Raw genomic sequence first — 17,524 nt, 5'->3', positions numbered from 1 at the left:
GGAGTGCCAGGGCTCAGATGAAAGAATAGTTTCTGGTTTTTCTATGGGGTGATCAAAGAGGGCCTCTCCAAAGGGAATAAGGGAGTAAGTCGCATAACTGTCTGGGGGGAGATATTCCAGGCAGAGGGAACAGTAAGTAAGCAGTGAGGTGAGCATATACTTAGGTCATTCAAGGAACAGCAAGGAGGCCACTGTGGCTGGAGCATGGTAAACAAGTGGGAGGAAGACTAGTAGAGATGAGTTTGTAGCAATAGAATGCAAGCCAGATCGCGTAGGATCTTGTAAGCCAGAGTCAGGATTCTGGAGTGTTATGGAAAGCCATTGGAGGGTTTAAGCATGGGAAGGATCTGCAGCATTTTAAGATCACTATGACAGTTATGGGAAGAATAGACTGTAGCGGGGGGAAAGGTGGAAATAGGAAGAGACAGGAGGCTATTGTAAGAGTCCTCATGTCAGTCTTAGACAGGGGTGGTAGCAGTGGTTGAAGGTAATAAGTGGAAAGAGTGTAATTTTTTATAGTATTGCTGACAGGTTTTAATAATGAATTGAATGTGAGGTGTAAGAGAAAGAGAACAGCTAAGAATGACCAAGTTTTGTGGGGTTTTTTTGTTTTTTGGGTTTTTGGGGTTTTTTGTTTTTTGTCCTGAGCAGCTGCAAGTATATGGAGTTCCCATATACTGAGATATTGGGAAAACTAGGAAAGGAACAGATTTTGTGGCCTTCCCCACTCAGGATGGATGGGAGGGAATCTAGACTTCAATTTTTTCCATGTTGATTTGAAATGTCTATTAGATATCAAGTAGAGCTGTCAGGTAGACAGTTGGATGGATGCTTTTTAAAGCCATGAAACTGGATGAAGTAATAGGTATAGGTAGAGAAGATTTCTGGGAACTGTACTCTGGGGAACTCTTATCTGTCCTGTTAACTTGCTATCTATATGTCTTGGTTGAGTTTTGCTTCTCTTTCCCCCACTCTCTTGAGGACATACAGATATGATTCTGTTTATGCTGACTGTATCTGTGATATGATCCAATGCTCTGAAAAGGTCTGAAGATGAAACTGAGCTAGTAATATAAACACATTATGTTTATATATTGCTTTGAACTTTGTAAAGAACTTTTACTCATCAAATGCCTACTGTATACCAGTAACTGTTCTAGGTTCTTTCATATGCGTTACCTCATTTGGTTTTCCTAAATGATTGTGTTTTATATGGAAATAGTGATGCTTGTGGAGATACATCTTTAAAGAAAACATTCTTTTGTATTTATATGTTCTAAATTTACATATAAATTAATGAGCACATATACGTAAAGATCAAAATTGATAATACAGAGTAGAAAGAAGACTAACCAGCTATAGACAAGTGACTTAAATTTCTCTTGGGTTCTATTTCCCACTGATAAAATAATAATTGGACTAGGTTTGAGACAGGACTCAGTCAATTCAAACAATAGATTGGAATCTTTTTATTTATGCTTCTATAATCAGTGTAGGACTTTTCCAATTAGAACCTAATTGACATTTTTCATGGTGGATGCTTATTTGGTAACAAATACTTTTGAAACTCAAATACTAATACAAGGAGTGCTTTTAAAAAATGAAATAATATTTTAGTATTATCTATGGTAGAAGATGGTAAAATAGTGGTTTTTAAATTATTTAGTTATTACAATTAAGAGCAGTTTCAGTTCCCAGAATTTGTGGTGTTGTAGAAATTATTATTTTTAATATTCTCTGTAAACAGAAAAAAGGAATTCATCGTTGTACAAAATGCAGACTACAATTTTTGACCTGCAAGGAGAAAATGGATCATAAGATACAGCATCGTACATTTATAAAGCCTAAAGAACTAGAAGGATTGCCTCCAGGAACAAAAGTGAGTTTTAAATATGTTGTATTTTAATATTTTGTGTGATGATAGAAATAAATTTCTGCCTAGTTTTATCAATTGAATATAATATTTAAGTTCACTTATGGTTGTTATTAAGACCTTAATTTGGGGTTTTATCATTCTTCTTTTTTCTATTTTTTTATTTTAATTAATTATAACCAACTTCATAGGTTTTATCATTCTCATGCTTGGAAAGAATAACTTTTAATAATTGATTTTTTAGTTGACATTGACATGTACTTTGTTGTAATGGTATTTCTAGTACAACTAAATTAACCGTAGACTAAGTCAGCAGGTTGTTTCAATGTTCTGTGGGCTGTTTTTGAGCTATTCCAGTTGTCAATGTATATGTTTGTTTCAGCTGCTAGACTATAAGGTGTTTGAGATCAGGAATCATGTTTAATTTATCTTGTGTCCGCAGTATCTGTCTTAGTGCCTTGAATGTCATAGGTTTGTTGAAGTTAGTATCACTGAATCTACTGTCAGAGAAGCAAATTCTGTTTCTGGGTAGCATTGCTGCTTTTAGTGAGCAAGCACACATATGATTGCAGATTTCTCTTTCTTTCCCTGTTTGCTTATATGCATGTGTTTTCTCTGACTTCTTTATATGAAGTTAGCTTGTGAATATTTGCTCCAATGGAGGGATGTATAACCCAAAGTGAAATACCCCAAACGTTTATATTTGGCTTTGAGTATATACCTTTCAATGTGAGTATTTCTGCTATTTGAATTAACTGAAATAATGTAAAGCAATGTTCTGAACATCCAGTGTCCTTCACTATAATCCATTTATTCCATTTTGGGATTAGACGTGCAGAATACTAACATAGGCAGTGCAGTCCTCTCTCGTATCTCCTCTTATTAATAATATAGCAATAGTAATGAGAATATTATTATAAATGACAAAATATCTTACGGCACTTTAGAATTAAGCTTTTAGTGTGCTTTTTCATACACTCTGTTATCTATCTAATGATCAAATGAGATAGGCAAGGCAGGTATTATCTCCAAATTACAGATGAAGAGGCTTAGAGAGGATAAATTTTTTTCTCAAGGTCACATGGCTAGGAAGAGGTAGTACTGAGATTTAGCCTCAGGTCTTATGACTCCCCACTATAGGGCTTTTGTATGACACTAAACCACATGTATTTCATAGGACTTTACAGAGGTTGCTCCTCAAGCATATGGGGGCAGTATAGTCAAATGATTAAAGAGAATATTAGTAGGTGATTGTGTTTTCCATTATTAACCAATGGATATAAAGTAACATTTTTTTCTAAATACTAAATGACAAATTTTATATTCCAGTTAAGGAAATTCTAAGCATTATTACAATCTCCATGCTATATGAGGAATTGATGTAACCTCCACCATAACCTTTAGAAGCAAAAATTCTGTCCAGTGAGCTCCTGGAAAGAGAAGGTCACATTTACTGGACATCTGTTTTGTAGTTACCAAAGGGTCATACAGGCCTTTCCAGAGTTATTACTTCAGGCTTTGAGATTTAAATTTTGAAAGCCTTTTAGTTCTATCAAAGCATTAAAACAGCCATGGCGTGTGCTCTTCTGATATTCATATAATTTGCACTAACTCCTAATTCTTTAATATCCATGTAACTACCATCAATATAAAACTATAACAATAAATAAATATCAAGGTAAATTTCATTTAATTGGTATGACCATTTAGAATAAATGGGAGACTTATCTGTGCTACTTTTAAAATGATGATATTTGACTTATTGCAGTGATATTTTTGTAACAGCTCTATTGAGATATAATTCATATACCACACAATTCAGCCATTTAAATTATACAATTCAGTGGTCTTTAGCATATTTGGAGAGTTGTTACAAACATTACAACACTTTCAGAACATTTTTGTCACTCCCAAGAGAAACCCCATACCCATTAGCATTCACTCCCTATTTCCTCTCCACCAGCCCTGTGCAAACTTCAACCTACTTTTAGTCTCTATGAATTTTCGTATTCTGGACATTTCTTATAAATGGAATCATGCAATATGTGATCTTTAGGGACTGGTTTCTTTTACTTAGCATAATGTTTCCTAGGTTCATCCATGTTGTAGCATGTTTTAGTACTTCATTTCTTTTTGTGGCTGAATAATACACCACTGTATGGATATTCCACATTTATTCATTCGTCAATTGGTAGGCTTTTGGATTGTTTTCCCTTTTTGACTATTATAAATAATGCTGCTGGCCAGGCACAGTGGCTCACGCCTGTAATCCTAGCACTCTGGGAGGCTGAGGCGGGTGGATTGTTTGAGCCCAGGAGTTCGAGACCAGCCTGAGCAAGAGCGAGACCCCGTCTCCACTAAAAATAGAAAGAAATTATCTGGACAACTAAAAATATATATAAAAAATTAGCCGGGCATGGTGGCGCATGCCTGTAGTCCCAGCTACTCGGAAGGCTGAGGCAGAAGGATTGCTTAAGCCCAGGAGTTTGAGGTTGCTGTGAGCTAGGCTGATGCCATGGCACTCTAGCCAGGGCAAAAGAGCAAGACTCTGTCTCCAAAATAATAATAATAATAATAATAATGCTATAAAAATTCATGTACAAGTTTTTATGTGGACATATATTTTCATTTCTGTTAGAGTGGAATTACTGGATCATATGGTAACTGTTATCTTTAATATTTTGAGAAACTGCCAAACTGTTTTCCAAAGTAACTACACCATTGTACATTCCCACCAGCAATGTATGAGTGTTCTCATTTCTCTACATCCTTGCCAATACTTGTTGTTATCCATTTTTTTTTATTATAGCCATTCTAGTTGGTGTGAAGGAATATCTCAATGGAGATTTAATTTGCATTTCCCTGATGACTAATGATGTTTAGCATCTTTTCATGTGCTTATTGGCCATTTGTATATCTTCTTAGAAGAAATGCATATTCATCTATTTTTTCTTTGGTTGCTTGTGCTTTTGGCATCATATTTAAGAAACCATTGCCTAACCCATGGCCACAAGGATTTACTACTATATTTCTCTTCTAAGAGTTTTATAGTTTTAGCTCTTAAAATTTGGTCTTTAGGCCAGGTGTGGTGGCTCACACCTGTAATCCTAGCACTCTGGGAGGCCAAGGAGGGTGGATCGTTTGAGCTCAGGAGTTCAAGACCAGCCTGAGCAAGAGCGAGACCCCATCTCTACTAAAAAATAGAAATTAGCTGGACAACTAAAAACATATATATAAAAAATTAGCCAGGCATGGTGGCGTGTGCCTGTAGTCCCAGCTACTTGGGAGGCTGAGGCAAGAGGATGGCTTGAGCCCAGGAGTTTGAGGTTGCTGTGATCTAGGCTGATGCCACAGCACTCTAGCCCTGGCAACAGAGAGGGACTCTGTCTCAAAAAGAAAAAAAAAAAATTGGTCGTTAATACATTTTGAGGTAGGGGTCCAAATTCATTCTTTTGCATGTTAGTATCAGTTTTTCCAGCACTTTTTGTTAAATGGTTCCTTCCCCCATTGGAATTATTTTGGTACCCTTGTCAAAAACCAATTGACTGGCCGGCACAGTGGCTAATACCTATAATCCTAGCACTGTGGGAGGCCAGGTTGCGGAGGATCACTTGAGGTCAGGAGTTAAAGACCAGCCTGAACAAGAGCGAGACCCTGTCTCTAGTAAAAATAGAAAAAATTAGCCAGGTGTGATGGCTCATGCCTATAGTCCCAGCTAATCTGGACACTGAGACAGGAAGATCATTTGAGCCCAGGAGTTTGAGGTTGCAGTGAGCTATGATGACACCACTACGATCTAGCGAGGGCAACAGTGAGACTCTGTCTCAAAAAAAAAAAATTGACTATAGATGTGAGGACTTACAGTGATATTTTCTAACACTAATGTGATTATTAATTTTCTAAAAATATATATTGCCTTTGTTTTTATAGGTTACTATTCGAGCTTCACTTGGACCTCACCAATCAAAACCATCAACTACACCTTCCAGTCGTACTCCAAGCACTTCTTCTCTTCAGGTCTTACCTCTGAAGTCTAAAAATACAACTCCTAAAACTCCTCCAAAATCTAATGCAAGTAAATCTAAGACAAGTAAGTCTCATGCAACTGCATCCACTGCAAATAAACCTAGTACAAGTAAGCCAAGTGGACGTATCTCCAAATGCAAAATAAAACCCTCTTCCAAGCAAAAGAGTCAACGCAACAGAAAAAGTAAAGTCAGCATAGCTTTGAAGAACCTAAGGTAATCTCTTTTATTCCTGATACACAATACTAATTTAATTGTAAATATTAAAACTTATATATAATTTATCATATCACATTTACATAATAATCACTTATCTGGAATAAAGATAAGCAAGTGATAAAAAGGTACTCTTTATAACTCCTAAGCAGAACTTGAATTACTGTGTTTATTTTATAATTTTCATCTTTTCCACTAATCTTATATTTTATGCTTTTATGATATTTGACTCGATTAATTTGATCCTTTTTATTCCCAGGAAAGAAACATTAACTGGTGTGATTTTTTTTTTTTTTTTTTTGGAGATAGGGTCTTGCTCTATTTCCCAGGCTAGAGTGCAGTGGCGTCATCCTAACTCACTGCAACCTCAGACTCCTGTGTTCGAGCAATCCTCCTGCCTCAGCCTTCCAAGTAGCTGGGACTATAGGCATACACCACCACACCTGGCTAAGTTTTCTATTTTTTCTAGAGACAGGGTCTTGCTCTTGCTCAGACTACTCTTGAACTCCTGGCCTAAAGTGATCCTTCCTCCTCAGCCTCCCAAGTGCTAGGATTACAGGTGTGAGCTACCACACCCAGCCTGGTGTTAAATTTTTACACTTATTCTAACCTGTTGTTTCAAAGCAAATTTTCAAATTATAAGTCTGTATTTAAAGATATTAATTTAAACATCTTGGTTTCAATTAATAAAATGTTAATAAGGCTTTCTGATATTACTTTGGTTTTACAATATATATTTATCATTTTTTTTCTGTCTCCATAAGGTGTCATCGGGGAATTCACAAGTGCATTGAGTGTCATTCCAAAATAAAAGATTTTGCAAGCCACTTTTCCACATCTACCCACTGTAATTTTTGCAAGTACAACACTAATTGTAACAAAGCCTTTATAAATCATATGATGAGGTAAGTTAAACATGTAAACTGCCAATCAAAATTGCCATTTGGGAAGTTTGTTTTTTGGAAACAAAGTTGTCCTATTAGAAAAGAGCTAAAAAGGTCTAGCAATAGAGAACTTCTGCTATGTTCCTTGTATTATTTTCCGGCATAGTAACTCTCAAAATCACTGGGACAAAAACTGTAAGAGCAGTTAGACTAATGAAATTAGAATGGATTTATTACAGAAGTTTGTTTTTCTATGGGAATTTTATGGATATCTTTCGAAAAGTGGTTGTTTTAAATGTTTTCAGTATGTTTACCAAATATAGTTGGCTCTCTGTATCCATGGGTTTGCACATCTGTGGATTCAACCAACTGTGGACTGAAATTATTTTTTATAAAATTGCGTCTGAAATAAAAAGATACAAGAAAGAGAGAGAGAGGGAGGGAGGGAGGGAGGGGGAGAGAGAGAGAGAGAAAGATACTCAATAGCATAAGTTCCCAAGAAGGCTAAAATATATGGGATTCAGCATCCATGTGGAGGGATTAGCTCCTCCTCTCCAAGATGGTGTCTGCTTAAACTCTGTGTGTGACTTTAGGATGGTGGTTGAGGAAGCAGTCTTGGAGCCTCTTGGTATCCTCTAAGTCAGAGGTGGGGAACCTTTTCATATTGGAAGGCCACATAAATTCAGCTATAATCAAATAAGGCTGCATTCAAGAAACTTCAATTAGATATATCTAAAAATGTACATTATTTTGTAAAAATCTAACAACTGTGTACTTAATAATTTCAAAAAAATCAAAACTATTTGTTAATTTTAAAGTTAACCTTTTAATGACTCTGTTGTGTCTGCTTTTTGTTGGAAAGCATTTGAATATTTGGTTGCAGCATGGAGGTCTGCAGTTTCAGTTGATCCTCTAGGTACATGTATCAGTCATTTGTGAACTAAAGGGCATCTTGATTTGGGTTAGGTAGGAGAATGTAGATTCACAGCAGTTAAGTGCTTGAAAAGCAAGAAAGCATTTCTCGAGCATGTTGCTCAAGGTATGAGTATTCTACTGCATTTTTCTGTATTTCAATTGGATCTTTCTTAGCATCAAACAATGACTTTAAAATGTAATCTACTGAGAGCTCAATCAATTCCATCTGTAGTTCTTTAGGTGCCTTGGTGATATCAACTAGGTGAAGCTGAAATGCTAATTTGTAATGCTAATCATTACAGTGTCATGATTGTCAAAGTCAGTGAACCTTTCATCATATTTTCCAATTAATAGGTTTGTAACAGCTGTATATTCTTCAGATGATTTGTATATATCATCCTGCTCATCAGTGACCTTCATTTACTGGGGAAAATGTTCATCTGAAATTTCCTTTTGAATAAAGAGTGTTTTGGGGGAAAAAAACTGCATCTGTACTGAACATGTGCAGCCTTTTTTTCTTGTCATTATTCCCTAAACAATACAGTCTACAACTAAGTACATGGCATTTACATTGTATTAGGTATTGTAAGTAATCTAGAGATGATTTAAAGTATACAGGAGGGTATGCATAGGTTATATGCAAATGCTACACCATTTTATATCAGGGACTTGAGTATTTGCAGATTTTGTTATCTATGGGAGATCCTGGAATCACTCCCCCATGGATACTGATGGACAGCTATATATGTAACCTGAGTGTTATCCTCTTCAAAGCAGTCACTTTGAGAGGCTCTAGGTTTTTTAATGGTGCTCAGAACCTTATTCTCTCTTTCTCCCTTTCTCTCCCTCTCTTCCCCCTCCCCCATCCATCTGTGCATTTGTCTTTCTAGCCATCCATCTTTGCATTCATTCGATGAAATATAAAATGAGAGACTATGGCGATATTCCAGTCATAATCCTACTATTGGAATTCCTTTTCATATATCGATTTGATTTAAATTATTTGAGCACCTGCTATGTACTCTATACTAGGAAAAGACTTCAGAGCCCACAGTACTTTTGTTTGGACCTCATTACTGGGCCTTTATTCCTTCAGGGTGGGTTTTATTTTAAATAGCTAAAAAGTGTTCAGATATAGCTATGATAAATTGATTATTCAAATCAAGATAGTTCCATTTATTTTCAGTTAGAAATAAGGTATAACCAATAAAAGTGGTTTTCTTACAGATCATAGCAAGACCTCTATATTACTTTCTGATCATAGCTACTGCTTTGACGGATTTGCCCACATTTTTTGACAGCTTCAGCACCTAGCTCACAGGGGTTTTTCCCCCTTGATGACAAGCCTGACCTCATAGTACTACCTTGACTTCTTCCACCTCTAACTTGTATCCCTTTTCTTACCACCATCCCATCTTACCTCATCATAGACAATATTTATTTTGAATTCTCATTACCCCCTAACTTTCAGGCTCTTGACCCCTTTTTCTAACCCAGCAGCACCAATCCAATTTTGTAGTCAACCTCACCCTCCAGGTCATCTGTTTTGAATGCTGCTTTGTTTTTGTCCTAGAATCCTTTATGTCTTCAGTTATGCTTAACCTTGCTATCCTTGACTCTTTTATCCTTTTTGTTCTGTGCTCGGTTCTAGACTATGAATTGCTTGATTCAATCAGCTTTGAATTCATGATCTTTAACTTTAATTTGGTCCTGTCTTTTTAAAAGTACCTCTTTGTTTTTATCTACTACATCTGTTTAAACCATTTTCAGTACCCTCAAGATTTTATTCTAGTCTTTCAGTTGCTAACCTTGCCTACTGATTACTCAAAGGACATCCTTTTTGTTTTTCTCAAGATTAACATTTTTCTATCTCAAGATTTTTTTCCCTTCATCTAGACATTAATCTCAGAAAACAGACATGCACAATGACAGCCATTTAAAAAAAAAAGAAAAAGATTTAAAAAAGAAAAAAGAAACAGATATGTTCCACTTTTTTATTTTATTTTATTTTATTTTATTTTTTTGAGACAGAGTCTCACTTTGTTGCCCGGGCTAGAGTGAGTGCCGTGGCGTCTGCCTAGCTCACAGCAACCTCAAACTCCTGGGCCCAAGCGATCCTACTGCCTCAGCCTCCCAAGTAGCTGGACTACAGGCATGCACCACCATGCCCGGCTAACACTTTTTTAAAGTTAACCCTTGCTCCTCATCTCCTGCATTTCCTCCACCTTATTCCATTTTTTTGGACCTTTAATTCATATTTTTCTCCCTACCACATTGCTTCTGCCTGCAAATATTTTCAGGATTTTTTTTTTTTTTAGGGTAAGAGAGATCTGCCTTTACTTTGCATATTTTCTTGTCTTCTTTTTGCCATCAATATTTGTAAAGAATATTCTTTACTAGCTTGTCATTTTTTATCCTTTGTAATTTGAGTGTCACCCTGACCTACAGCTAAAGCTGCTCCTTTAAAGGTTATTAGTCATGTCCTAATCACTAAATATACCCGCTATTTTTCATTCTTACTCCTCTGCGACTTCCTCAGAGTATTTGACATTTTTGATCACTCACTTATGAAACTCTTTTCAAGTTATGTTTTTCTTCTTCCTTTTTAGCTACTCCTCTATTTAATTGTCTTTTCTTCCTTCAGCTCTTCTTGCCCCTTTATAATCCCTTTCTTGGTACCTTAAACACTCAGAGTTTTATTTTTTTTACCTTTCAACTATAAATCTTCTGATTTCAAGGCTGAATTTTCCTGAGATCCAGCTCTTTATTTCTATTTAATATTTTCACTTTTGACTCACTGGCATCTATAAAGAACAAAAATAAGTCAAAGATTATTGTCTGTCTGGGATTCAAACCACTTTTACCTCGATACCTTTAAGCTCAGTCTGTTTCAGGGCATCATTTGCACAAACATGGAGCACCAGCTAGAAATAATTCACTGTCTCAAGTTATGGAGCTGTCTTGATCTGCCACCACATGGCTTCCTGAGAGTCCACCTTCTGCAACTTAGCACTCTGCCTCCCCACTGCTACAGTGGTTCTGCACCCTCTCTTAAGTTGCTCTAAACCAGACCCCAGCCAGCCTGTCCCTCAGTACACCGCTAGGAGCAATTTTGTTCTCTTACTCTGTGCCTTTCCCCTACTTCAATGGCACCTTGCTTCCCTCGTTGCCTCAGGTACCTCCCCCTGAATGGTACACCCTCACTTCTACCCGTGTGCACTTTTATTATAGGCTTGAGCTTTGTATACACAGATGCTTCATTTTCTCAGAGGTTGAGTACCTTTATTCTCAGCCTACAACAACTCTGTGGCCAGAAGATAGGCCCCCAAAATTGATTAATCTTCCCCAATGTAGTTTCTCCATATTCAGTATCTAAAGTAAACAGAAACAAGTAGACCTACCATTTGATCCAGCAATCCCATTATTGAGCATCTACCCAAAAGAACAAAAGACATTCTATAAAAAAGACATCTGCACCTGAATGTTTATAGCAGCACAATTCACAATCACAAAGATGTGGAAACAACCCAAATGCCCATCAGTACAGGAGTGGATTAGTAAAATGTGGTATATGTATACCATGGAGTATTACTCAGCTATAAGAAATAACGGTGATATAGAATCTCTTATGTTCTCCTGGATAGAGCTAGAACTCATTCCACTAAGTGAAGTATCCCAAGAATGGAAAAATAAGCACCACATGTACTCACCAGCAAGTTTCCCTGATCATCACCTAAATGCACATTTGGGAATAACATTAATTGGATGTTGGGCAGATGTGGGGGAGAGGCGATGGTTGTATACATACATAATGAGTGCGATGCACACTGTCTGGGAAATGGACACGCTTGAGGCTCTGACTCGGGGGGGTGAGGGGGCATGGGCAATATACATAACCTAAACTTTTGTACCCCCATAATATGCTGAAATAAAAAAAACTTTAAAAAAAGGAAGAGAAATAACATAAAAATCTTTCTCTTATTAGCTCTAGGGATCAAAAAATAAGTAAAGTGGCTTTTTTATTCTTTTTTTTTTTTTTTGCTTCCAACACTGTTTTGAAGACAGCTTTTTTTAATTCTTGATTATTCCCTGAAATGCTGCTCTCCTTCCTTCTCAGTTCACCTTCTGTGCAATATCTGATCAACACAGCTACTCATAGGGATCATTCCCTTTTTGAGTTCTGTAACATTCAGCCATTCTGCCTTATATGCATCTCTGTTAGCTCTTTAAGAGAGGAGCTCTTTGTATTCACCGTGGCACCTATCCTGAGGATATTTTCTTGGAATTATATCTAGCCAGAATCTTTCATTTCCCATGCATATATATTATGCTGGTGATGGTTACCTTGTGTCTGGGGGTAACCGTTGACCTGGTGTGTGCTGGCTAGTTTGAGTTTGTCAGTGCAAGATAGGGCCAGTGCTTCTTATACTTTAGCTTGCGTAAGAATCAGCTGGAAAATTCATTAAAACTGATTTCTGGGCCCCACTGACAGAGATTAATTCAGTAGGTTTGCAGTGAGGCCTAATGAGGTCTGCTTCCTCTTCAATATGCTTTCTTTAAAAGTTCTCTTAGTAATTGCAAAGGACTTGTTAAATGTTTCATTTTACTGATGTTAAGCAATGGAATTTAGCACATGTAGTGTTTACTTTTAGGATCATTAAGATTATCCCTCCTCCCCAAACATATTAAGATTAGGAAGTAATAGGTAATTATTATTCATAATTTCTATTATAGAAAAGTATATTATTAGCAAATATATTTTAAATTGTTTTTGCTCTTAATAGTTGAAAAAATTTAATTTGATGCTCTTTGCATTTTTAACTCTGAGTACCTTTTTAATAATGGTGAGGTACTGATCATCTAAGAATATTCTCAGGGAAATATATCATTAGAAAATATACAGGTAAAATGGAATGTAAGATAAAAGTCTTTTTTTTTTCAGCATATTATGGGGGTACAAATGTTTAGGTTACGTTATTGCCCCTGCCCCCTGCCCGAGTCAGAGCTTCAAGTGTGTCCATCCCCCAGACGGTGCGCATCGCACTCATTATGTATGTATATACCCATCCTCTCCGCCCAAAAGTCTTGAATTAAATAGAGATGACTGTCTTAGTCTGTTCAGGCTACTCTAATAAAATACCGTAGATTGGGTAGCTATAAATAACCAATTTATTTCTCACAGTTCTGGAGGCTGGGAAGTCTGCGATCAAGGTACCAGCAGATTCGGTGTCTGGGTGAGGGCACATTCTTCATAGACAGCACTTTTCACTGCATCCTCACATGGTGAAAGTGGCAAGCTAGCTCTCTAGGGTCACTTTTATAAGGGCACTAACCCCCCTCATGACCTAATCATTTCCCAAAGACCTCACCTCCTAATACCATCACCTTGGAGTGTTTAAATTTTACCATGAATTTTGGGGTCAAATCATAGCAGTGACCAACAGGATTTTATTATTTAGATCGTGATCTTTTATTCAAAACTAAGAAATAAAGCATAGGTTTGAAATGTGATCATAAAATTAATATGACTTGCTGTGTAACAAAATGAATAAAATCTTGTTTGTCTCTTGTCTCTCCAGCTCTCATACCAGCCACCCAGCTAAACGGTTTTGTATTTTTAAGAAGCATTCAGGAACTCTCAGGTAACTAGTTGGTCTTTTTCCATTTTCTCTATTGAAAAATCATAGTAACTTTTTATTTATTTATTTATTTATTTATTTATTTATTTATTTATTTATTTATTTATTAAAGACAGAGTCTCACACTGTTGCCCGGGCTAGAGAGTGCCGTGGCGTTAGCCTAGCTCAAACTCCTGCCTCAGCCTCCCGAGTAGCTGGGACTACAGGCATGCGCCACCATGCCCGGCTAATTTTTTCTATATATTTTTAGTTGTCTGGGTAATTCCTTTATTTTTTTATTTATTTATTTTTTTTTAGTAGAGATGGGGTCTCGCTCTTGCTCAGGCTGGTCTCAAACTCCTGACCTCGAGCGATCCTCCCGCCTTGGCCTCCCAGAGTGCTAGGATTACAGGTGTGAGCCACCGTGCCCGGCCTGTAATAACTTTTTAAAACCTGATGTTGGAGTGCCTGTTTTGGAAGTCTAAATGATTACTACTTAACATGATAGATTTCTGTTTATTATATCCTTAGACCAAAAGGGGGAAATAGCCTATTATCTTTGGCTAAACTGTCTTTTAGCAGTGCCAGGTATTAAGATGAAACCTTCAGGCATTTGCATTGTAAAAGAACAAAAATAAAGCTCTGCAACAACATTTGAATAGAAGTAAGTTTATTAAAACAGTGTAATACTTGAAATCAGTATATAGTCTTTATAATTCTTAGGGGTTTTCTTGAAATAAAAGTGTACAACTTTTTTGCTGTACAGAAAGACTGGTTGATTAATATTTCTAAATGCATTGATAATTAACTTTGGTCACACCACACACTAAGCTCAGAATCCACTAAACACCTTTTTTTCCACATTCTTATTCCTTTGACCGCATATTTTATTCATGTTGACAGACATTTGCCAGGCATTGAGTAGTACCTAGCACATAGTAGGCACTTGGTAAAAATTTGTTGAGTAAATTAATGTATATGTTGAAAATGACATGTGTGGTTGATGTTGGACCAACAGCTCATGGGCAGAGGAAAGTTTGATTTTGTTTTAAATATATATTAGTCCTGTGTTTAGAAGATTGCTAAATTTAAGGAATTAAATAATAAGCTATATTAGGCATTAGATTTACTGAATTTTTTTATAAGAATGAAAAGGTATTTATTAATTCTAAAGATGAGACTTTAATTTGATTTTTACCATATTGTTATCAAACTTAATTGTGTGCTTGGTTTTTAAATTAACTATATAATTTTAAAGATCTGAGATGCTTTTTTTCAACTTGAGTGGGTCTCAAATCTAAATAGAAAATCTGTCCATTTCTGTCTATGGGACTTAGAATATTTATAATTTTATAATGTACTTTTTATGGTTACTATTTTGTTGAAATGTTTATTCTTTAGCTATTTATTGTGTGCCGATCACATATAGCATGATGTAGCAGGTCTTATACAGATAACAGTAATGAAGAAGAAAGTTTTGGTACCAACCTTCAAGGAATGTCTATTGGACATTGGTTATGAGGTGTGAACATAAATAACTACAGTAATATAAGGAGATTTGTAATAAGTGCAATGAGAGTTAATGATTTCAAAGAGGAGAGAGTTTTCTACTTATAAGAAGAGGCACAGGGCTATTCTAGTTGGAAGAAATAGCATGAATAAAAATGCAGAAAGGAAAAAACAAACCATACACATTTTTCTGAGTCACAATGTATAACTAGTAGTATGGTTTGGATAGAACACGAAGTTCATATGATATTAAGATCAAAATCTGGGCTGGGTGCGGTGGCTGACACCTGTAATCCTAGCAATTTGGGAGGCCAAGGTGGAAGGATCACTTAAGGCCAGGAGTTTAAGACCAGCCTGAGCAAGAGCAAGACCCATCTCCACAAAAACTAGAAAAATTAGTTGGGTATGGTGGCATGCACCTGTAGTCCCAGCTACTCAGGAAGCTGAGGCAGGAGGATCACTTTAGCCAGGAGTTTGAGGTTGCAGTGAGCTATGATGATGCCACTGTAGTCTAGCCCAGGTGACAAAGCGAGACCCTGTCTCAAAAAAAAAAAAAAAGATCAAAGTCTTGGGGGAATAATTTTGAGCTTAGATCCAGATTGTGAAATCCTTGAAAACAAAGCTAAGGAGTTTGGACTTAATTTTAATTTGGAGGACATTGGGGAAACCATTGGTATTTTGAATAGAATCAAATGTACTAAAGGAAGATCGATTTAGAGGGATATACAAGGTAAGTTGTAGCTGCAGGAGGTGCATAGACCGGTTATGCTATTGTGGTTAAGACTGATTTAGTACTGACCTGGGTTAAGTTAGCAATGTGGTATCATATTTAAGAACATGGGCTTCTGGAATCAAAGGGCTCAGTTTCAAACCTGGTCCTGGCCTTGGTAGGTTACTAATCCTGACCCTGTCCTCTGTAAAAAAGTGATAATGATAGCACCTACCTCTTTGGGTTGTTATAAGGTTTAGATCAGATGATATGTCTAAAACCCTCACACTGGAACAGAGTAAGTGCTCAATAACTTGTTAATATTATAAAATGTTCAAAACATTTACTATTTTAAGGAAGAAGAAAATCAGAGATAACTGTAATTTTGAGCCTCAGTATTAGGGAAATGGCATTATAAGAGGGACCAGTCAGGAGAGGTGATTTTTGAGGAGAAAGTACATGATTTCAGTTTTATAAAGATAATTTTTGATGTGTAAGAGTGACAGGTATAAATATACAACAGACTGTTAAGACTAGAGCCTCAGGGGAGAAGTAAGTCTAAGGTATGCTACTGGTTTTTATTCCTATACAGGTGAAATATTTAAGTTTAAAGTATATGATCAATGTTAAAAGAATATATATGCATTGTTAATAAACTGATAATAATTATATTATATGATTTATTTTTAAAACCTTCACATTTCTTTTATAATTTTATTCTCACTTAAATAAGACACTAGATTATAAGCTCTACAAACTGTACCCTTTTTATTCACTATTGTATCCACAATACCCAGTATTATAATGTGTGTGAAGAAGGTCCTCAGCAAATGTATACTTACATATTTGACTGAATGAATGTTACATCCTTGCTTTGCAGGTAGACAAAGTCATGGAAAAATTGTGGCTTGCACATGTTACAAAAATTGTTAAGGGAGCCAAGACTGGACTTTGGATCTCTTGACACCTAGCTTTTAATAACAAGTTGAGAGGGAACAATTTATACAGCATTACTTGCTGGCATAATTTAGACATGGCTATAGTACCATTTTCTAGAGAACCATTTTAGATATATCAGGTTTATATAACAAAATTGGGAAATGAGGGTCGTGGTACATAAAATGAAAATCAAGTTATTACGTGGAAAAATAATTATTGAACCCATGTATAGATTTCCACAAAAGATAAGAACCTTCTCTTTCTTATTGTCTTCTTTTTTCCACAGGGGCATTACTCTAGTGTGCCTTAAATGTGATTTCCTAACTGATTCTTCTGGCTTAGATCGTATGGCTAAACACTTAAGTCAACGTAAAACTCATACTTGCCAAGTTATAGTAGAGAATGGTATGTATACCTAATTGTGTTACTTTGAATTTCTGATATTTATTGCAGTATTTTTGATCAGCCACAATAAGGGCATCTCACTCTTCATATATGCTATTTTAAACGTAAAACTCTTCTGATTTCAGTTGTCGAAAGTACCTCAACTTCTGAATCTACTTCTGAATCTACTTCTGAGTAAGTTGAATTTTCATTCAGTGCATTTTACTTTGATGGATTTTAGCACTGTTGCATTTTTAAAATGTGTTGTTGATAGAAATGAAAAATATTAAAGTTTTGTCTTTGTTTTTTTTAAAGCCACTTGTTGAAAATAGATTCCTGCTCTATGGAGCTCGTGCAACCTGGTGCAAGACAAGTTGGAATTTCCTAAGTTCAAAGTTCTGAAGTGTTTTATACAAAGGCAGTTTCCTAAGTTCAAAGTTTTGAAGTGTTTT

The 17,524-nt window shown here is 36.1% G+C and overlaps 1 protein-coding gene across 1 annotated transcript in view; it reads left to right on the top strand.

Moving 5' to 3' along the window:
* The window catches only part of ZNF280C (zinc finger protein 280C), a 52,359-nt gene extending 35,088 nt beyond the window's left edge, over positions 1-17,271 (top strand). Inside the window, exons 14-19 of the mRNA XM_045538014.1 lie at positions 1,748-1,879; positions 5,804-6,114; positions 6,879-7,019; positions 13,493-13,555; positions 16,975-17,093; positions 17,219-17,271. Of these exons, the coding sequence (XP_045393970.1) occupies positions 1,748-1,879; positions 5,804-6,114; positions 6,879-7,019; positions 13,493-13,555; positions 16,975-17,093; positions 17,219-17,271 (819 nt within the window). The remainder of the gene's footprint in view (positions 1-1,747; positions 1,880-5,803; positions 6,115-6,878; positions 7,020-13,492; positions 13,556-16,974; positions 17,094-17,218) is intronic.
* Positions 17,272-17,524: the final 253 nt, after the last annotated feature.

Source organism: Lemur catta, chromosome X (genome assembly GCF_020740605.2).
Source record: "Lemur catta isolate mLemCat1 chromosome X, mLemCat1.pri, whole genome shotgun sequence".
Classification (NCBI taxonomy): Eukaryota; Metazoa; Chordata; class Mammalia; order Primates; family Lemuridae; genus Lemur; species Lemur catta.
Note: the sequence above shows the minus strand (reverse complement) of the source record. Positions and strands in the feature narration are given on the sequence as shown.